The sequence below is a fragment of the Rhineura floridana genome, chromosome 1, assembly GCF_030035675.1.
Source record: "Rhineura floridana isolate rRhiFlo1 chromosome 1, rRhiFlo1.hap2, whole genome shotgun sequence".
NCBI lineage: Eukaryota > Metazoa > Chordata > Lepidosauria > Squamata > Rhineuridae > Rhineura > Rhineura floridana.
Window position 1 is genome coordinate 26593863 of NC_084480.1, and position 22950 is coordinate 26616812.

Below are 22950 nucleotides of genomic sequence, written 5' to 3' on the forward strand. Positions count from 1 at the left end.
TTGTGAGTCAGTATGTGTAAAAGGCCAGTACCATTTTTGGATGTTTTTAGGGTGACATAGTTCCAAGCCTGGATGAAATGGGTATTGTTTTATGCAGCGCTAATTTAAGCTTTGTCTGGAGTTTTGTGCTGAGATTTCTCATCCGCAGATAGGAGGAGTTGGTTTAATTTACAGAAATATAGATCTGACTTAAACATCAGAAAATGCTATGTACGTCATTGAGTTCTGATACAAATTGTCCACAACTTCTTTGAACAGTTTGGTCCTCAATGTGTGTGTAGAGGCCTTCATACCCCGTCTTTCCTGTACAAAGCCAGGGTGTGTGGTTATATCATGCACAAGCGTTTTGCAAAGTTTAAATGTTTCAAGCTTCTACCTGTTTTCTGCTGCATGTAGCAAATTCTATCCAGAATTCAGCATGCAGAGTTTCTAGAGATAATCAGGCTGCTCTTAATTTTATTGTAATGTGCACATGCCTAAGTGAACAAAAGTGAAATGCTATGTTCTGTGCTGTACTGTTTTCATGGTATGTGTAACACCTTGAAATATTGAATTTGAACGATTTTATTTCCTAGGATTATGTATGATCTGTTTCAGTCGCTTTGATCTTGGATTCAGCGAAAAGTCAAAGAATCTAACATCCCTCAGCATTCAGAGATAATTGTTTCACTGTTCACTATTTCCTTCCACTAGTATCTCATTCATTTTCTTCTGATTAGGAAATGGATTTAATGTATAGTTTCAAAAAGTCAACTCTCTATCCTCACTTTATTACCAAACTGTAATTCACAATTTCAGTGTTTGATTAGGTTGTGACAGCGCATGTGAAATGTGTTTCATTAGATAACTACAATTGAAGTTCTCTTCACATGAGCTATTAATTTGGAGTGTTGATGCTGAACTACTTTTGGTAGTTTTCTAGTTTAAAACTAGAGTTGTGTGCAGATAACCTCTTGAAATTCTCCACCCTGTTTGCAGACAGAGAAATTGAGGGCAGGGGGAGGAAGCATTTCACTGAGTTTCTCTGGGGGAAGGAGAAATGGGATGGGGCTCACTATTACAAGGCTAGTAGCTTAGCTTCTTTTTTTAAACCAAGTTTTTTTCTGTACTGTTTCAAGCAACTGTTGGCAGCCTGGTCACCACTTTGCATCCTCTACGACGCCTGGACCTACCATCATTCCAGGGGAATGTGGAGGGAAAAAGTGGTCACCACAAAAAAAAGATGAATATTGGTGTTGTTTTTTGTTTGTTTTGCAAAAGTGGTTTTTTGGGGGAAAGGCAAGAGAAGTCTCAGAATTCTCTCAGGAAAAGACATGGTTTCTGCTAAATTTTGGTTCAACTGATTTTTTTGTATTTGGGGATACAAACAAATGCATGCCAGGAAGGCAAAAATAATGAGGGTGTAAGTGTACATATGTTTGCTGTATACCATGTCTATTCAGCTTCTGATTCACCAAGCAACTCAGTCTGTCAGCTGGGGCAAAACTATGTTTTTTTTGCTGAGGACTATACAAACAGGTGGGTTGTCAAGCACCTGGCAGGCCACAAACATGGCTGATAGTCTGAGTTCAGATTGCTGAATTACATTTTGTATAGTTTTGCTATTCTGTACAAAATTTGTATATTCAGTTATGGAATTCATAACTTTTAAGCACCATTCATCTTTTTATTTGGGACTATCAGCTGGACACTGGGGTACCAAGTAGGAGGCAGGATCTTTTTAAATTGAACTTGTTGGAAAGGCAGCACTGGGGGGCATCTCTGACTTCCTTCTCAAGGCCTTTACTGTGTTTGGAAGCAGGCTGTTTGCTGGGGCTGCACCTTAAAGCAAACCTAAAGGAAGGCTAAACAAATAGAGAAGGCAGCCTAAACTGATAAGATGTATCTTGTCTTTACTGAGTATCCTCAGGATTGATCTCGCACCCCATTTTAGTTTCTCCACCCATTGCCTTTTTGGGTATTGAAGGGGATGAATGGAGCTTGCCTTTTCCTTCCTTTCCCCCTGTCATGAGTTGACTCAGATATTGGTGGGACAGCGCAAGAGTGACTGAAGCAGGTCCCTAGCACACAACAGGTGCTCAGTTCTCCTGAGCACTGTAGGATGACTCAGTAAACTATTAATGTGTCAATCTAATGTGGAAGATGCATGAGTACTGCTTTTACTAACTTAGAGGAGTAAGCATTTGTTTTCCTGTTTTTCTACAATAGCTCCCTTTCCACCTTTGTTTTTATACTTCTGTAGTATCTGTGTTTGAGGAAAAGGGGGTTTCCCTCCATCTTCTCCTCCACTGCTGCTGTGGACAGGACTAAAGAGACTTAGTTTGATACCATTTATGAACTTTTTAGTTTCTAAGTTCCTTACTTGGGGAAAAAAATCAATTTACTACCCTTTCATTGCCCAAATTGTGGGCTGTTATTTGGAATAAGCAGCCACAAAACATAAATTGAAAGTGAAAGTGACCATCGAAACAGTCTGAAGGTGGAGTCTTAGCTTGACTCCAATACAATGTGAGTGAGTGGTGGGAAATCATCTTATTTGCCATTGAAACTTTTGGGAATTAATGTTGTCTAGCTGTTCTTTCCTTGGCAGACAGCAGAGCTTAGGGCTCCCTTTGGTGCACTCCATGTCGAGTTCTGTAAAAGCACAATGCTACTACAAGTATGTTAGACAGAATAATTCAGAATCATACTTATGTTCTTGTTTGTTGCTGGTATAGAGGGTTCCATCTTGCTGTAGATGATTTAAACAAAACTTAGTTAGTACTCCGGTTTTTTTTTTATAAAACCTGATTGGATATACTTTCCATTTAAAGTTATACTGTTGTCTACAGCAGTCCAGTTTTGTATCGTAGTCTGTGAACATACTAAAATGCATATATGTTTCATGTTTTTTCATATATTAATTCACTAACATTTTTAACTTACTCTTTCTTTTATTTGCAGATAAGCCTTTGAAGAAACGAAAACAAGATTCCTATCCACAGGAGGCTGGAGGTGCTACTGGAGGAAATAAGCCAGCTTCTCAGGAGACAGGGTCTGCAGGAAATGGATCAAGGCCAGCCTTGATGGTTAGCATTGATCTACAACAAGCAGGGCGTGCGGACTCTCAGGCAACTGCTCCTCAGGACTCAGACATCATCAAAAAGCCTGAAGAGATAAAGCAGTGTAATGACGGTTCTGTTTTCATTCCCCAAGAGGATGTTATTGGAGTACTTAAACTAAAATCTGAAAACCATCCTGAAATCCTGAGGAAAAAGTCAGATTCTGAAGGTTTAAAGGTGGAAATACAACACAATGAGAACAAACAGGCAGAAGTGCAGCAAAATGAGAGTAAACGGATAGAAACTAAACAGAGTGAAAGCAAGCAGACAGAAATTAAACATGAAAGCAAACATGAAAGTAGGCAGGTGGATATGAAACAAAATGAGAGCAAGCAAAATAATGGCAAACAGGAAATTAGGCAACGACCTGAAACTCCAAAACAGAAAAATGAAGTGAGGCCAGATACTCCAAAACAAAAAAATGAAGGCAGGCCAGAAACCCCAAAGCAGAAGAATGAAGGTAGGCCAGAAACCCCCAAACACAGGCATGAAAACAGGCGGGATTCTGTTAAGTCATCTTCAGAAAAGAAGCCTGATATATCTAAATATAAAATGGATACGAAGTCTGATCCTTCCAGGGTAAAATCTGAAAGGTCTGATGCATTAAAACAGAGGACAGATGGACGTTCAGTTTCTGACTCTCTAAAGCGTGATCATGATAACCTTAAACAAAAATCTGAAGACAGGGGTGAATCGGAGAGACACAGAGGAGATTCATCAAAGCTGAGAAGACCTGAGTATTTGAGGTCTTCAAGTAAGGGCGAGCATGACTCTAAACATAGCATTAAATCTGATAACTCAAAACCTGAAAAACTAGAAAGAAAACACAGGAACGAGTCTGGTGAGTCCCGTGATAGGCTGTCTTCTGGGGATCAGAGATCAAGACCTGACAGCCCTCGTATTAAACAAGAAAATAAAAGTGATATTGGTAAATTAAGACCAGATAGACCAGGTTTTAAATCACACAACAGTAAAGATGAACGAAGGACAGATGGTAATAAGAGCAGAATGGATAGTAATAAAGCACACACAGACAATAAGGCAGAGTTTCCCAGTTATTTGTTGGGGGGAAGATCAGGGGCTTTGAAACACTTTATCATTCCAAAAATCAAACGCGATAAAGATGGCAATGTCATGCACGAAGCAAGAAAAACAGAAATTAAGGGTGAACCGAAGGACAAAGTTGAGAAGATTGGGCTAGTGGAGGATCTAAATAAAGGAGCTAAACCAGTTGTTGTTCTGCAGAAGCTTTCTTTGGACGATGTACAAAAAATTATTAAGGATAGAGAAGACAGATCAAGGAGCTCTTGTTTTAAACCTAACAAGAACAAGTCATCCAAATCAAACAAAAGTAAGTTTCTAAGTTTTTATCCATTATATTTAGTATCTTGGGATGTTTGACTGTAAATATTAATTTCAGTAGAGAGAACATTGTTTTGGAACACATGATGTTATTGCTTTGGTATTGGATGTTAATAGCTTAAAATAGAGGGAAGGGGCAGAGCTTAGTGGTAGAGCATCTGCCCTCCATGCAGGAGGTCTCAGGTTCAATCCCTGGCATCTCCAGGGAGGGCTGGGAGAGACTCCTGCCTGAAACCTTGGAGTACTACTGCAAGTCAGCATAGACAGTACTGAGCTAGATGAGCCAATAGACTGTAAACATTAGGGCTTGTTTGCATTTCATTGTACTTGTATAGCTTGACTATCAGAAAAAGTTATTTAATATAGCTATTAAAGTACCGTAGATGTTTTGTACCCCATGGGAAAAATGTATGTTTTCATTTGAGCCTAGCTATAGAATCTATTTTATGATGTATTTATTTGGAGGTTTTAATTCTGAGGTCCTGGCTTTCATGTTTGATGGCAGCCCACTGCAATTTTCAGAATAATACTAAAGTAAAATACTGTAGGTCCTATCCAACTAATTAGAGTAGATTCAGTGTGGTGTAGTGGTTAAAGTGTTGGACTACGACCTGGGAGACCAGGGTTTGAATCCCCACATAGCCATGAAGCTCACTGGGTGACCTTGGGCCAGTCACTGCCTCTCAGCCTCATTAAAACCCTATTCATAGGGTCGCCATAACTCAGGATCGACTTGAAGGCAGTACATTTACATTGAAATTAATGGATCTCAGTTAGTTCGGTAAGTTAATTTCGAAGGGTCTACTCTGAGTATGACCAACATTAGTTTGGCATAATGAAAGAAACTAAGCTACAACACAGTAAAAATTCCAGGTATAGACCAGTTCTAAGACTGGACTGTCGGAGAAGTCACCAATTTGCCTAGATTGTCTAGGTTTGGGAAAATAATCATTGCAGAATCACTTCCCTGTTTAGTATCAAAACAGATAGAAGAAAAAGATTAGGAAATAATATTTTAAAGAATCTTCAGCATGATTTAAAAGGATTGTGAAAATAAAAGATTCTGGTCTTTGGTGCTGAAAAGACATTGAAGTAAGCACCTAGAAAATGAAAATTATTTTTTGTTGGGAATCTTGTAAAAGCAGATGATCAGCCATATAAACCTAGTTAATCTAGTTCAGTTTATTGCATTTCTATTCTTGCCCTGGTTTTGAAACCGGCATTTGTAACCTGTTTACTCATTTGTAGACTTGGCGATCTTTCCAGTTGTTAATCTCCATTTGCACACTTGTATAATTGTCATCTAATTTAAGACCTTCAAAAAACCTTTTAATAAAGGTGTCAATGTGTTATATGTGTTTGGATCTGTGCAAACCTTACCTTGAATGTAGAACAGTCGTACCCAAACCTATTTTTTCCTCACACAGACCACTTGGAAATTGCTGAGGGTCTTGGTGGACCAATTATTTTTCTGCCTGTTGTGGCAATTGTAATGTGCTGTGTTGGTTTTTAATTGTTTTTATTGCTCCTTTTATTTCTTATTTCTTGTATTTAATTGTTAAAATTCAATCTAAGAAATAAAAGAAGCAATTACATACTATTTATTTATTAAATTTATATCCCGCCCATTAAAAATCAGTATGAGTATTTAATGTGATTTGCCGTCTCCTGTCTTCAACCACACATCTATATCCACACTACAAACCACCTGAATGAAGCTTGTGGACCTCTGATGGTCAGTGGACTACAGTTTGTGAACCTCTGTCTTAGAAAAGAGAACTGCTATTTCTTTTCACAGATGGGTCTCAGACAACAGTAACTGATACGCAAAACTAGTATACTTCTATACCTAATGTAAAACTACTGTGTTTAAATGATTCTCAACCTATCATATCTGGGGCAACATCTTAAATTTGAGCATACAAACATCTCATGACAGTTGTATTAAACATTTTTAACAGATGAACTAGACTACTAGAGGATATAAGGTGGTCAAAATCGGAGAAGAGGTGCCTGTGCGAAAAACTGTCTGTAGAGAAAGAAGAGTGTTTATCTCTTCACTTGTGTGTTCTGTTACAGAAGGGTTATCCTTTATTTCTCAAATCTATGGAGTAATTTTTTAAAACAAAATTTATATATTGCTTGAATGTAAAGGCCTCTAAGCATTTTACAAAAATGTTAAAATTAGAAATAAAAAAACAAGCAATTCAAAACATATTTAAAACAATTAAAACAGTTATTAACTGAAAAGATTGAATCAGATCAACATTTGTGCATCTGGAAACTCTTGCCTAAACAGAAAAGTTTTAAGCAGGTGTCAAAAGGAATACAACGAAGGCGTCTGCCTGTTATCAGGAGAATTAGAACCTTGTTTTCACATTGATTAAGTTGCATCTCACTATGGATAAAGACAACAGCGGAGAAGTGGAGACTGGAGAAAACCTCAAATTTATTTTTCTGTATAGTGATGGTATTTAATTGCTATGGGGAGGAAATCTGTTCCTTTGTCCTCCTTTCAGTAGGCTACCCTGGGCTCTTTTGGCAGGAAGAGTGGAATGTAAAATTAATAAATAAATAATTCATGGGTAGGTCCAGAGGTAAGCCATGGGTGGAAGCAGTGATATGGGTTTTCAGGAAAAAATGATTTGGAACATTTTCCTTTGTGAATTAAGATAGTTTCAATTGGAAAATTTTATGATGCTCTAGAGTGAACTAATATATTACGTTTATTTGTATTTAGTAAAAACAAAACTAAAATGCTTGAAGCTGCCAGGCTTACAGAATACTGTATTTGCAATTGGCATGCATTTATTATTACTAATGAACTTACGGAATGAAACATTTCCGGCGCTTTATATTTCTGCAGAAAATTGTCTGCTTTGGAAAATCTTCCATCCATATCTCTGGAAGCTGACTTTCCCACTTTGTCCTTTTCCCAGCAGCCCTCTCCCAGAAAGCCTTGTTCAAGTGAGACAGGGGTCATCAAAACTTGGGCAGAGACACATTTTGTGAGCATGAGCTCAGTTTATTTAAGGGATTACTTTACCCCATACTCAATCACTTTCATCTGCAGAACTTGCCCTTCTAAAAGTGCCATATAGCCTCTGTTCTGCTTTTGTAAGAAGTCATGGCCTTTAGTAAGGAGTTAGCACCTGTATGTGATGTCATTGTATTCTTTTAGACTCCTGTGGAAAACATTTGTTTTGGTGAGCTTATTTAGACACATGTTTGGATACACGTTCTGTTGTTTTTAGATGTTTTTAACAGTTTTAAAATGTTTTAGTTTTTATTTTGTTTTTAATTTTATTTTTGTTACAGATGTGTTTGCTGGGCTCCTTTGGGAGGAAGGGCAGGATATAAGTTTAATGAAATAAATTTTTAAAAAGGAGGCACCTTCATCCAGTATTTGGTAATCACTCTCTGCTGCTTGTGCCACAACTCGCTGCATTCAGGAGGGTCCCCTGACCCTTGGAATAGGCTTTGCTTAGGAGAGGGACTAGGACCAGAAGGGAGCATGTCTTTGGAGCAAACCAATTATGTATATATTTAGTACTTGTTTGTCCAATATGGATATAAAGATGCTTACCTACCTATAGAAGCACTTAAAGAATTGCTCTGATATATAAGAAGGGAACGTGAATCTTGTCACTATAATTAACCTCTGTAAACCGGATAATGACTTCAAAGTTCCCCTCACCTACTGATACACACAATCTACTTGCATATGTTAATAAAATGTCTATTGTGCTGTTGAAAAGTCTTCTGAAGTAGACTGCTTCTGAGACAGAGATGTTTAATATGTATTTTTGCAAAGGAGAGCTCTTGGTTGATTTCATATTTCAGTAAACTTTTTGTACTTTATAATACGGTATTTTTATTGATAATGCTGCGTGTTGCTAGTTGTTGTAGCTTTTTATATTTAAACCTTGGGATACAGTGTGAAAGGCAGGGTGAAAGTGTTAATCAACATTTAACTTATAGATATTCATTTGTTTAGCTTTATATTCACTTACAGTTTACTCTTCATTGATAGGTAGCATAGATCAGTCAGTGTTAAAGGAATTACCTCCAGAACTGCTAGCAGAAATTGAGTCTACCATGCCTCTCTGTGAACGAGTGAAAATGAACAAACGTAAGCGTAGCACAGTAAATGAAAAACCAAAATATGCTGAAATCAGTTCTGACGACGACAATGACAGTGAAGTCGCTTTTGAAAGTAAGTAGAGTGGTGATTTCTTATTTTGATAATGGTGAGACATTGTGTTTTGATAATGTGTTTGTGGTGTCTTCCTAATCAGTTCTGCCGATGAGTAAGGATCAGTTTACTCAGATGAGGCCAGGGTAGCTAAGATTAGAGGAAAAAACCCAAAAAGGAGTACACACTCCCAGCATACTGTAATCTTCATCTAGTAACCCAGCAAATAGCTGTTCAGTGTCTAAATTAAATCATTGCCAGATGCAACTCAATAAGGCAGTAGCCAAATGACCTGTAATTTCACATATTGAAGACCTCAGATGAGAGCCACTGGGAGTTGAGGCAGAATTCAGCTCTACCCTCCCTCTTGCAAGTCTGGGTGTTTTTCTTGTCCAGGGCACTGTACATATATTGACAGCAATGTAGTCCTTTAACTTTGCAGTAGGCTGCTTTGAGGTATGCCTGAGAGTTAGACAAAATTAACTTAACTGGAGTTTAGTACAATATAATACAGAGACAAACATTGTCATAAAACTCATATGTTTCTTTTTCTTTAAGCAGTAGACAGATTTACTTAATTCTTTAAACAGTAAACAGACTTACTCAGAGTTTGTTTATGGTGGCCCAGGAGGTTATAGGATTTTATAGAAACAGTAGTAGTCTTTAATGAACAGGTGAATAGATGGCTTATTGTAATGTTTTCCTCCCTCCACCCCAAACTGAGCAAAAAGTAAACAAAATGTAAACAAACATCTGAGGAACAGTATAAGGTTTAATGGAAAAATTTGAAAAATCTTGTAGGAAATTTTTGTAGTAGAAAACCCATGCATATGCCCACCTCTGAATCCTGGCTAATATTTTCATAATGCTATAGGTATGATTTCTTTAGAAAAGGATAAAATGAATAGGTCCCTGAAAAAAGTGGCTTACAGTTTAACAGTATTTCTGAAACAAAATTAAAAGAAAAATTAGGGAATAATGGAAAAGAATAACAACTGTCTTAAAATGGAAAAAAAAGCTTTAGCTACAAAGTATACCTTTCAGTAACAGAAATTAGAAGCAAGTACGGTAGTGCTCAAAGTAGAGACACTGATTTCAACCCATAGGCAATTGATGAAAAGTAAGAGGGAGATGTTTAGGAGGAAAAGCTAGACATACGTTTTAAAACTTTTCCAAAACATACCAATTTTCTTATTAAGGGAAACAAAAGAAAAAGGATGCAGAAGTTTGGGATAAGAGACATTAGATTTATCAAGAAGAGAGTCAGATTAATGTAGAGTCCTGACTGGAATATCAAGGGAAAAGTTTTAAGAGCCCCCAACTTTCGAGAAGCTGAAAAGTAGGAAAAATTGAACATCTGATGAGGTTTGGAGCAACAGATGAAAACAGTAAAAAAGAGGCAACATGTTTGTTACAGTGAGCAAGAGAAAGAATGCCAAGTAGAGGAATTCTGGAGCAGCATCAAGGTTTCAACGAATTGAATGGCACACGTCAGATCTGCATGCAGGGCTAGACATTGCTTCTTAATTTAAAAAACAGCATATCTAGTGGGAATTTCCAAAGTGAAAATAGGCTTCAAGCATAAGAATAACTTTTCTGGATTTTGGCTCAACAGTTGAAGATGAGAGATGGAAACAAGGGAACAATGCACAGCGATACCTTAGACAAGAAATAAAAGACTAAACGAGTATTTTGGAGTAGAAACTGGAAAGGATGGACTTTAGTAATTCTATATATTGAAAGCTGTGCTGATTTTGAAAACTCTCAGTAGGATTAGCAACTTGAGTTTTATCAGTTTGTCCTCCAAGATTACCATAGTAGCAATTAAGAAAAAGTGTGCTTATGAATTGCTGATAGCTAAAGATGTGTTGAGTTCCTTTAAACTGGACTCTGCATTCATAACTATGTTAATTTCTAGCTTCCCGCAAAAGGCATAAAAAAGATAGAGATGATGATAAAGCTTGGGAATATGCAGAACATGACAGACGAGGTTCTGGAGATCATAAAAGGAGTAGCCATTATCATGAAGGAAGGAGAAGCTCTGGGAGCAGTCGATACCGCAATCGTAGTCCAGAAGACTCAGACGTGGATGATTATTCCCCCCCTCCTAGCCTCAGTGAGGGTAATTATCTATTAGACTTGCTCATATAGTGATACAACTTTTAAAGAAAAATCTTTAAACATTAAGAATATTCTTTAAACATTATACTTAAAAATGTTGTTTATTTTGTTTACCTGAATTAGACCTGACTTATTGAAAGGTATTTGTATATTTGCAATGGCTATGTTTGAACATCAGGATAAATCATAGAGAAATTATAGAGAAAAGAACAAGCATAGCTTCTCCCTGGCTTGTGTGGGCCCTCCTTCTCTAGCATGGCCCCAAGGAGGAGTTTGAAAGTTTTTGAGGTTGATTAACTGTGGCATAGTTATCTGAACCTGATAGTGACTGCACTCGCATGCAGAAATCCTGGCTTAAGAAGCCAGGGTACACACAAGCTGCATGCATTTACACATGCCCCCTTCATTGCTGTGTTACTCCTTTTCTGTAAGCAGCAAACAAACGAGGAAGCTGCAATTATCCATAGTTTTCCAATATATGTGAACTGGGAGCTATGGTTAACAGATTTAGAAGCCATGGTTTAAATTAGGCTTGTGAATCCTGGCTTGTTTGGAAGCTATTAACCATGGTTATGAAGTCAGCTTATTTCAACAAACCATAGTTAAGATTAACTTCAGTTTAGGGCTTGAACATAATATTAAGCTTCAGGTAGTTGAAAGTGGAAGCAAAAGCTTCCGATTTCCTCTGGCAGCCATGTCAGAGAAGAAGGGAGAAGGGAACATGTGACTGAGGGTGGGAGTTGGGCTTGTACCCATCTCAGTGAACCTTGCTTATAGTGATGTCTGAAAACAATCCTTGTATTACCATAGAGGAAAACATTTGTTGCAAATCATTCATTTTATATTTTAAGTGGCTAGAAAAATGAAGAAAAAAGAGAAGCAAAAGAAGAGGAAAGCTTATGAACCAAAGCTAACACCTGAAGGTAAGAGGGGTTTTGCTAATTTTAATTACTTTACCATTAATAGTTAGTTGCCATTAATTGATCGTGGCTCCAATATGTTATGCTTCCTATTTGTATTAGAAATGATGGATTCTTCTACATTCAAGAGATTCAGCGCTTCAGTTGAAAATATTTTGGACAATTTGGAAGACATGGATTTTACTGCATTTGGTAAATAACTTTTTTATGTATTGAATTCCCTCAACTTCAGGGCTGCTCAGATACCTCAGACCGTTTTAGTATAGATGGCTATATATGTCTTCCATTTTTGACTGACATCTTTGGTGGGCTCTGACACTATTATCAAAAAGCTTCTTCCTCCAACTGCCTGCAAATCCCAGAAAGAACAGCAATTGCAACCAGCACAAAAATAATTCCCTTTTAGACAGAGGGGGATGATTGTGTTACCTTTGACTTTTGTTCTTAGAATCAAAGTTGGTAACCTTTTATTAGCCCATATTCTGGATGCAAATGGTTGAGATTTTCATTACTTCTTTTCCCAGACAACTGTAACTGTGCTGTAGTTACAGACATTGACTATGTTCGCTGATCCTTAAACCATAATTAACAGTTTAATGCAAATGAGCAGCGTGCTGGTGGATGCTGCTCAGAAGTCCCCACTTTGCTCCTCTCCTGTTCCTGGTCACAACAAGACCAAAATCCACAAACTTTTGCTGTGTCATCCAAAGTAAAGCTTGTGGCTTGTTTCTCTCCAAACAAACCAGGAATAGCAGCTAAGGTTTGTTCTTGGTGTACCGCTCATGGTTTGTCTGAGGGAACAAACCTCAAGCCCAAGTTTGGATGACACAACAATTTGAGAATTGTTTGTTGTTTCCAGCATTTTAGTCACAGAGAAAGAATGAAGAGGGGACTTTTGAGCAGCGTGTGCAAGCATGCTGTTGCTTCATGTTAAGCTGTTTGTGTTAATAACTGTGGTTTAACACATTGTGTGAACCAGATCATTGATTCACTCAACTTTGTTCTCTATTCTGGTGCATGGAAGTACAGGAAGTACATTATCATGTTTAATCTAGAAGGTGGTTAGTCTCTGAATCTCTGTGCTTAATTGTAGCTTGGATCCTGTGAGCAGAACTCTGCTAATGCGAAGCTCCCAATGATAGTTGAGATTTATTTTTTTTTGCCGATTTCCCATGTGTTTCTGTCCCCAATCTATTCTGGAGCGTTGTTATATTTGTTTCATAGAGCAAATTCTGTGAACTTATTTGCAGGGTCCTTTTTAGGAGGCTGGCTTCCTTCCTTCATCCCTCCCATTCATAGCCTCTGCTGGCTTCTACAAATGATTTGCCTTAAAAGCTTTGAAGTATGTTCAAGGATAGAATTTGATTGGCTGCAATCCATGCTTGACTGTTCCAAAATTACATCTGATAATTGTAGATAATTAGTAGTTGAGTCTTCAGGATAATTTTGGGACTAAGTGGTTTGTGGGCTACATCGAATATGACCTTGATCAGTGCTTCTCACACCTCCCCCCTGCCCTGGTGAACCACTTTTGCTGGCGATGGGTAGGTCAGTGACCACCTTTTTTTGTTCTACAATTCAAAGTGCATAGATATCTCATACTTTAATAACATTTTTCCTTCAGCATTGGCATCTTAAAAACTAGCACTGTATTATAAAAATCATGGTTCTAAGCTTGAGAGAGACCCTTTTAACTGATACAGTTATAGAGAAAAATTAGCAAGACTTCACCAGTGCTGTGCTATAAACATCATGAGCCCTATGTTATGGTCTTGATAATCCAACCCTGCTCAAAATAGCCTCAATCTCTTATCAGAACAAATAAATTACAAATCTCCTCGACTATTCTGCAAACTTTCAGTAGACCACCTGATTGGTGGTGGTCTGTGGACCACAATTTGAGAAACCCTGACCTAGATTTCCAGAGAGACTGCCTTTTGGACTACCCTTAAGAGTCTTGAAATGGTTGAGAAATTAGTTTGGTTCACATTCATTGTGAACCTACCTAATCACACTTCCCAAACTAATACATGAACCAAGGTGCAGCTATTCTGCAAAATTCACATGTCCAAATTTTGTGATGCATTCTCCAACAAAAATGCATGTATTAGGAGAAATTGCACACAAAAATGTATATTGGGTGAAATGCATGCAAATATTTAAGTGGACTTTTTTAAAAATAAAAATGCGAACTGATGTGAAAATGGGGAGAACTACAGTGGGGATTGCAAAGATGAGAAACAAAGAAAGTAAAATGGATAGATTTAGACATCTTGAAATATTGATGTCTGTCTTTGAAATGGCTGTCTTACTGCTGCGATGACAAGAAAAATGAGATTACTTTTTTTCCTCTTTAGGTGATGATGATGAAATTCCTCAGGAGTTTCTACTGGGAAAGCATCAACTTAGTGAATTGGGCAGTGAATCTGCTAAAATTAAGGCAATGGGCATTATGGACAAGGTGAGTTATTGCTGCTTAAAACAGAGATTGTAGCAGAGGTTTCTTCAAGGAGGGATTTTTCAAAACATATTTTTGTTCTGGAAGAGATATTGGAGCTCTTTTAATCTCCATGGCGTTTGGACAGAGTATAAAAGACAAATATGTACAAATACTCTCAGTTAAATGTAGAGATATTTTTGGTTTTTAAGTAGTCCAGACTGAGCCGTGTCTGATCATGAGGAGGCAAATCCCCCACTCTAAATCCTAACCTTGAGCTGAACTAGGGTCCACTTCCAATTTTCTTTGAAGCCATTTATTTAACTTGGCAAGGGAAGGAGACGGAATTTGAGGGTGAATGATGCCACTTTGTTTATAACTCTAAATGCCAGACTTAGAGACCATATCATATCCACCAAAGAACTGACTGGATAAATTGTTCTCTTTTTAGCTTTCAACAGAAAAAACAGTGAAAGTCCTGAATATCTTGGAGAAAAATATTCAAGATGGTTCGAAACTTTCTACTCTGCTTAACCATGTAAGTTCTCAAATGATGGTGTTATTGTATAACATAAATAAAATAAATAGTATAAAATGATTTTATATCTCTTGGAGATGTTTTCATTTACACTTCTGCTTTTGGTTATTGGGAGGTATAACTGTAAATTTGTAATTTTATTTTTTCAATTTCAAATGGACACTTTATTTTGACATGAGTTGGAACTCATGTTATCAGTTTCAGTTGTCAGTAGTCGGCACTACATGAAATTGTGTAACAGTTATTAATTTTTAGCAATATATACTGATCTGGGCCTTGTACTTATGATTTTTCAAATAATAAGTGTCTGTTTTCTGGTATAGATGTCTGTCTTTTTCTTTAAACATTGTACATTATTGCCATCATGTGGCTGTTCATAGAAACTGAATAAATTATTCCAACAGCAAACATTAGTGAAATGAACTAAAATTTTGTGTGCATGTAAAAAGAGGAATAATAATAATAATAAAATGTTCTGGAGTTTCTCTCCCCTGTAATTCCCACATTTAAGTTTCCAGGACCTTTTGAGTTATGGTAACCAACTCTTTTTCAAGTGACCGTTCACAGTAATGGAAACTGAAGTTGCTTGGGACTGAACTCTTGTTTAGTTTGTCACTTCTATTCAGTTCGTGATTGCTTACTCCATATTTGTTATTTATATATCACAAGTCTATTCTTTGGACCCCTTTTGCTCCACAATGGAGTTGGTTATTGAGAAAGGCAGCTTGTAAAATGCAAGTTTTATAAGTACTGATCAATAAGCAATCCAGATGCATGGCCTTTCTTTCGATTCTCTTGGATTGATTAGCCAGCTACCCAGCCTTAAAATGGCCTCTCAAACTCTCCTCCTGACTTGGAGACTGCATTTGAGGACCAGTTGGTTCAAGTGACAGCCAGCAAACAGCATGGACTGTGTTGTGACACTGCTACCATCTTCACTGAGCATGTCACAGAGAAAATCAATAGCCTAAGCAACTTACTAAGAAGCCATTTCTACAGAGCACCTCTTTAAAATGAAATGGAGGTTCTACTAGTCCAGGTATGCACAACTCAGTTGAGGGGTTCTTTTATTATCAGGACTGCACCATTACATTAATTGTAGACAAGCATTTTGTCATAATTTTAACCAAACAGCTTTCTCTGTACCTCATTCTTTAAATCCTTCCTCTCTCTCTCTATGCCCCATGCTGCTGTTTCTTCTCTTCCACTACCACCTCTCTCTATTTAACTAGTCCTCTTCTTTCTTTATACCATTGTAGGTCTGCATTCTCCTCTCTATACTCCTCCCAGGTATCTTTGTACTCCATCTATTGCCTCCCTTTTGTCTCTGCAGTCTGTAGCATTCTGTATTCTCTGTGCAACTGATATATTACCCCCACTTTACTTCCTCTTCCCATTGCCAAAGTTACTCTTCACTGAACTCTTTTACTTTTTCTTCCTGAGGTTGGTGGCAACAGTGCTCTCCTATCAATGCACACAGTGAGGGAATCACAGGTGCCACAAGACTCTTTGTGTTTCCTCTAGAGGAAGACTGGCTATCCTTCTCGAATTTGTCACTCTTGTGTTGCATGTTGAAACTTTACATTTTCATCAGTGGACTGGATGGATTCTAGTTCTTAAAAATTGACTGCACAAGGTTAGAGTTGACTCATGCCTACCCTCTAGTGTAGCCTTTCCCAACCAGTGTGCCTCCAGATGTTGTTGGACCACAACTCCCATCTTTCCTGACCATTGGCAATGCTGGCTGAGGCTGATGGGAGTTGTGGTCCAACAACATCTGGAGGCACACTAGTTGGGAAAGGCTGCTCTAGTGTCTAATTTCCATTTTAAAATGTAACCCCATCTAAAGGCTTAGGATGGGCAACTAAAATACATGCATATATTTCGCATGGAAATAAAAAAAAGTACCTACTCTTAGCTGTACCCACGAAAAGCCTGACCATCAGCTGAATATTCTCAGTAATCATGAGAACACAGGAACAAAAGAAGCTGCCTTACACTGAGTCACGCCATTGGTTGATCTAGCTTAGTACCGTCTTCATCAGTTGACAGTATCTCTCCAGGATCTCAGACAGAAGTCTTTCCCAGCACTATCTGGGAAATCTGGGACCTTTTGTGTGCAAAGCATGTGGTCTGCCGTGAACTGTGGCCCTTCCTTTATGAAGGGCTGTCTCATGCACAAAGCAAGGATTTATCATACTATTTTGTAGGTCTGTTAGTAATCAAACTAGCCTCCTACACCCTCGTACGGACTCTTTGTCCTTCCATTTTGAGACAGGAAGCTTGTCCAACACCCATCAGGTCTCGCTGCATGCTGGGATCCAAATGTAGTGGTAATCCAGCATAGGCTTCCTTCTTTGTGCTCCTTGTCCCATGGCATAGCATTTCTGATGGCTATGCCCACTTCTCTCAAAGTGAGGTGCTGGTGGGCTTATGGCTAAGCCTTTTCAGGAACCTACAGGGAACAAGTCAATCTTCCAACTTTTGTGGAGCTTCTTTCTTAAGGAAATAAGAATTCCATCCTATTCAGGAAACCACTATAGCTGTATCCATTGCTGTATATTTGTCAAGCAGAGAAAGGCCTTTTGCCATTGTTGTGACTTTTTAAAAAATTTCTGCCAAGATTGATATTTTGTTTTCTCTTTCCTTAAAGTGAGTGAGTGAGATCTATAGTAGAAGTGTTCAGAGGTATTCTTGTGTAGATGCGAATATGTAAAATATCTTACCCTTATCATCCCAAATGATAATTCTTTATTTACACTCTTTCTACTATGTTAGACTTTACAATGACTTATTGACCTTCCACTTGGTGAGGGAGGTAATACTTTTACTTACCTGTTAATGGAAATAGCAGTGTGCACTTGTGTTGGAAATTCAGATTACTTATATGGAAGTTCTTCCAGAGTGGCTTTTGCCCATTCACGTGCTTCTTCCTCCTCCTCCTCTCTTGGATCCCTGCTTGAGCAACAGAAGATGGGAAAGAGCAGAGAATTTTATCAGAAATGGTGTTCCATCAGACTTCATCTCCATGAATGAGAAAACACTGAGCAAGGCTCCAATACAGCCATGAACAGTGTGTGCCTCATCCGCTGTTATCATTTCACAGGGTCTTTTTGGGAGAGGCTTGCCAACTGACCAGAAAAAAACCCTGGCTGATTAAGTGTCTTCAGCAGCTTGATATGCAGAAATCTACAGGTGAAGCTTTTAATGGCATGGATAATAAATATTATAGCCTATTAATTCAAGCTGTTGCTAAAGACACAAGAGCACAGCTGGTGAAAAAGTTGGCAACTGTATTTCAGGGAGGATTTTTCTGAGATAGTAGCATTATGAAGTAGAGATCACAGAGATTCTTGGCTTGTATGTGGCTGTTGAGATATTTTTAAAATATATTTCATTAAATCATTACACGTTTTTATATTGTTGCATTAACGTTGCATAAACTTGGTCTGCTTGCATATATTTTCTGTGATTGCTTTTTTAAAACATTGTTTTTAAGTTAGCACTCTGAATTTTTCTGCAGAATAATGACACTGAAGATGAGGAAAGGTTATGGAGAGACCTGATCATGGAGAGAGTCACAAAATCTGCAGATGCCTGTCTTACTGCTATCAACATTATGACATCGCCCAACATGCCCAAAGCTGTATATATTGAAGATGTAATAGAAAGAGTTATTCAGTACACTAAATTTCACTTGCAGAACACACTTTATCCTCAGTATGATCCTGTTTACCGATTGGATCCTCATGGTGGTTAGTATAAAAACAGAAGGATATATTGCTTGCTTTTTGAAATCATATTGTTATATACAGACAGCTCCCAAATCTTGTCCTGCATATCTATTAATTACCCTTAACTTATGTTTGGAACCAGCTTTTTAGATGCTGCTCTGGAACCCAGAGTCTTTGCCCATCTGATCACTACCTCTGCTCATTGTGCTACAGTGTCTTGGTTCACGCAACAGGAAAGATTGAGGGGAATGTGGGCAAAGCCAATTTAAATTTAAAGTAAGCCCCTCTTTGCTGTACTTGGTTATATTTTGTTTAAAATTTTGATATCCTGCCTTTCCATTCCATCACTGGAATACCCAGAGTGGCTGCCAATAACAATTAATACCAAACTTAAAAAGAGAAAAGAACAAAAATAAAACAAATGAACCAAACCAGGCATATGTGGTGTGGTGTGGAGGAAAGGGGGACCTGGTCCCAGGTCATTTTGGACTTTAAAGGTCACAGTCAACACCTTGAACTGAGACTGGAAACAAATTGGCTACCAGTGAAGTTGTAACAAGGTCATTATAGTATGATCTGATTAACTGGTTCCCGTCAGAACTCTGGCAGCTGTATTGTGGAATGAATGAAACTTCCAGTTTTAAGGATGGCCCCACACAAAGCACATTACATCACAATCTGGAATTGGCTATAGCATGAGTGACGGGGATCTTGGAAGCAGCAGACTGTGGCATCTAATCCAATATCAGTCTAAAATTTGGAGAAAGCCAGTCATGAGTGGAGGTGGTGAGATGGTTACTCTCATGGCTGCACCATCTTCCCATGAGGGCTAGTAATACTTTAATGGGATGAGTCATGTCATTGTTAGTCCATGTTTCCAGAGCAGCATGTAACTAGCCACACTACAACATCTTCTACACACTGCTGTTAACGTAGGAGCTGTACTTCAATCTGTCCCCTTCCTCTTGATTTCAGCTCTGCAAGATTTAACATACCTAGCTTCACAACTTGCTCCTTTGACTTCTGTTCTTCCCATTGCTTTGTATCCTGACTCTCATCTTACTCTCAGCTTGAAACTTTCGTTAGCTTTTTGCCCACTAGGTTGTCATGCTCAATTTTCCACTACCCTTAATAAGCTCAGCCAATTCCTCCTGTTTCCTTTCAACCGTCTGCACATTAGCCTCCCCCCTTCCCAAGCAGCCACTGTCCTTAACTTTTGATCTCTGGCAAATTTTGAAGCGCCTGTTACCATTTTTTCAACCTGTCTGCCCCGTTTACTACCTGTCATTCTGCTTGACCTTCAGTTCACTGATATTGACTTGTCCTGACTTTCTTTTTTCTTTTTCATGGTGCTTTTCTTGTATTTTTCAAAATGTTGGATTAATCCAGAGCCTCGTACTTGAGAGAGTTCCCAGCTATGACAGATGCAACTTTAAGTACATGTTGTACTATCTCTGCAGATTTTGACTCTGGGAAAACTCTGTTGTCTGTATCAGAAGTGACTGAAGATCTTTGCGGTGTCCTAACAATAATTGATTTTGATCAATTTAATTCACATATTTAATGGTGTAAAAGCCTTATTAAATTCCCTCTCTAGAAGATCTCTCTCTCTCTCTCCCCCCCAGGCATACAATCAACTTGATTTTTATAGTCAACTTTGGGCTATCTTTCTTCTCATAGTTAGTAAGAGAAATATATATATGCTTGGCGATGAAAAGCAGTAAATCTAATATAATTTGAATTGTTGCTAAAGTTATAAAAAAAGTGACTTGTTTTAAAATTTTCTAGGTGGCGTATTAAGCTCGAAAGCAAAGCGTGCCAAGTGTTCCACCCACAAACAGAGAGTAATAGTGATGTTATACAACAAAGTTTGTGATATTGTTAGTAGTTTGGCTGAACTGTTGGAGATACAGCTTCTTACTGACACCACTATTCTACAGGTAAGTTTGATGCATTCAATAATGAGATTCTCTCCCCCCGGTCTAATATTCTTCTCCAGTGTATTTTTTTTTACAATACATAATAATGAAGCTTTTTAATTTTAATCTGCTGAATATTTTATTAAAAACTCACTCTGAAAAAAAAAAGTGGACTTAGTAATGAATGGTATGGAAAATGTATGCATCTTTGAAGATCAGCAAATCTGCAGGTTGTCTACTCATCCTATGTTCTTGACGTGCATGTAGCCTACCTTCTGAAAATCCTCACATTTTAGGACTTCTGTGCTGATACCTCCAGCTTTTTGTATATTCTTCTTTTTACAAAGAAATTGTGTACCATTGGTGAAGGAGGCTTCCTGATAACTTCTCTTATTTGGGGCTAATCTGGAATGAATAAAAATACAACAAAAACCCAGGGACAACAAGTGTGTGTTGACTTGCTTACATTTGAGACATCAGATTCCTTTCATTACCATTGTATGCTGTTGCAACTAGCATAAGAATTGGAGTACACAATTGAAAATAGGATATTATATCAGTTTGTTAAGTATAATGAGATTGCTTTTCTTTGCTGTTAATAGGTTTCTTCCATGGGGATAACACCTTTTTTTGTAGAAAATGTCAGTGAACTTCAGTTATGCGCCATCAAACTTGTCACTGCAGTAAGCATACCTTTTAACCAATAAATAATTGTAAAGAATTTAATAACTTCTGGTGGTGTGTGTGTGTTTAAAAGAGTGTGTATATGCTATTTTCCGCAGGTAGCCTGCCATCAAGTGGGTATCATAGCTCCACCTAGCGTCTGAAGGCAAGAATGTTCTGAAGTCAAGACTAGGGGCCTCAGGCTCCTCCCACTCTCCAGTTCATTCTTGCCTTTGTCTGAGGCGGATATCTAGAATAGCGTATTATAAACTTATTATAGCTAAGTTTTCTGTGTGTGTATTTTGTCTGACAGAGTGTATGGATCTGAGTGTAGTCATTTCCTATCGTTCCCTTCCCTCTGTGTATTAAAGTGTATGGGAGTGATTGTTTTTTCATTTTGTTCCCTCCCTTCATTGTTATTTTTGACTGGGATTCTTTTTGGGGGTGTTTTTTTCTCGGTTTGTTCTATCCCCCTGAATCCCTTTGTGGGAGACAGCGCCAGCCACTACCCTTCCCTTAGCTGGGAGACGGTGGCTGCAGCTTTCCCTTCCTCAGGCGGCAGCGGCTTGTAGTTTCTGTCAGGAGCCTGCGGCTGCAGCTTCCTGTTCAGCGCCAACACTCCGTTTGTCCTTGCTGGCTGTTTTTGGCGGCGGCTCGCCTTCCCGGCCAGGAGCCTGGAGCTGCGGCTCCTTTTTGTATCTAGCAGCCTTAGCCTAAACCTCAGCAGCGGCGTTAAGTTTTTCCGTTGGGCTGCTCTGCAACCCCCTTGCCCCGGCTCGCTCTGCGGCCATTTTAAGAAGCCGCGACTGCGCTCCTCGGCTCCCCTGAGGCTATAAGGAGCACGCGGAGGCCGTTCTGCTTCCTGACGGCAGCGGTTTTCCTGGCGGGCCCATTTTGGGGTTTCTGGTGTTCTTCTCCGACCGCCATTGCTTCTTCTTCGTTCCGACCACCATTTTGTTTTTTGCAAATTTCCCCGCCCTTTTTAACGGACACCTTTTTGTTTGCCCTTTCTTTCCCGCTCTTTCTGTTTGAGAACTCCCTTAGAGAGATTTAGACCTGAGTCTCCCTGTTTTTGTTTTAAGTAACCAATCCTGCAAGGCCCTTCAGTATAGTTGCTGTGTGTGTGCTGCAGGGTAAAGAGATTCCTGCACAAGGCCCTCCACTATAGTGGCTTGGATGTGTACAGAGGCTGGTTACTGAAGCGATTTGGAACTGTGCATTCTCCCCCATCTGTGGGTGTGCACCAAGGCTGTTTGGAACTGTGCATTTTCCCCCATCCGTGGGCGTGCACCAAGGCTGTTTGGAACTGTGCATTTTCCCCCATCCGTGGGCGTGCACTAAGGCTGTTTGGAACTGTGCATTCTCCCCCATCCGTGGGCGTGCGCTAAGGCTGTTTGGGCGTGCGCTATAGCCTTGGGTCTGTACATTCTCCCCCATCCGTGGGCGTGTACTGAACCCCTCTCGGAGATTTCTGATGGCGGATCAACAGCCAGCGGCAGCTCAGGCGACCAGTGCTAAACAATCAGGCAAAACCACTTCGTACAAGTTGGTTAAGCATAAGCAACCCAGATTACATGCTAAGGCTGTTGCTAAAACTAAACATCTGTCAAGCCACAGTGCTTCCAAGCGAGCACGTTACGTGTCTGCTCCAGCTTCTGATAATGTGGGCCAAGAACATTTAACAGCCCTTTTTCATTCCCCGGCCAGGTCATCTGGGGATAAATTTGAGGGGTTTCCTGCCCAGCCAGAGGTCAGTTGCCTGCCTCCACCTATGTTGCCCCCTAGGGCTCATTCATCTCGTCAGCATGATGACCTCCCTGTTAATTTGCTTCAACAAGTGCAATCATAATCGAACCAGCCGGACCACTCAGACCATCCACTATCGGGCCTGCAGTTGTCTCCTGAGTTTCTCTCTCAGTTACAGGACATGCTATCATTCTTATCTCAAGTGCAGTCACAA

At 39.0% G+C, this 22950-nt stretch overlaps 1 protein-coding gene across 9 annotated transcripts in view; it reads left to right on the plus strand.

Moving 5' to 3' along the window:
• Nucleotides 1-22950, plus strand: part of NIPBL (NIPBL cohesin loading factor) — a 227798-nt gene that overhangs the window by 145001 nt on the left and 59847 nt on the right. For all 9 annotated transcript variants that reach the window (XM_061616556.1, XM_061616564.1, XM_061616519.1 and 6 more), the window contains 10 exons: nt 2944-4452; nt 8497-8679; nt 10577-10780; nt 11631-11702; nt 11802-11891; nt 14057-14160; nt 14588-14674; nt 18198-18429; nt 20197-20348; nt 20930-21010. In XM_061616556.1, coding sequence (XP_061472540.1) covers nt 2944-4452; nt 8497-8679; nt 10577-10780; nt 11631-11702; nt 11802-11891; nt 14057-14160; nt 14588-14674; nt 18198-18429; nt 20197-20348; nt 20930-21010 — 2714 coding nt within the window. The remainder of the gene's footprint in view (nt 1-2943; nt 4453-8496; nt 8680-10576; nt 10781-11630; nt 11703-11801; nt 11892-14056; nt 14161-14587; nt 14675-18197; nt 18430-20196; nt 20349-20929; nt 21011-22950) is intronic.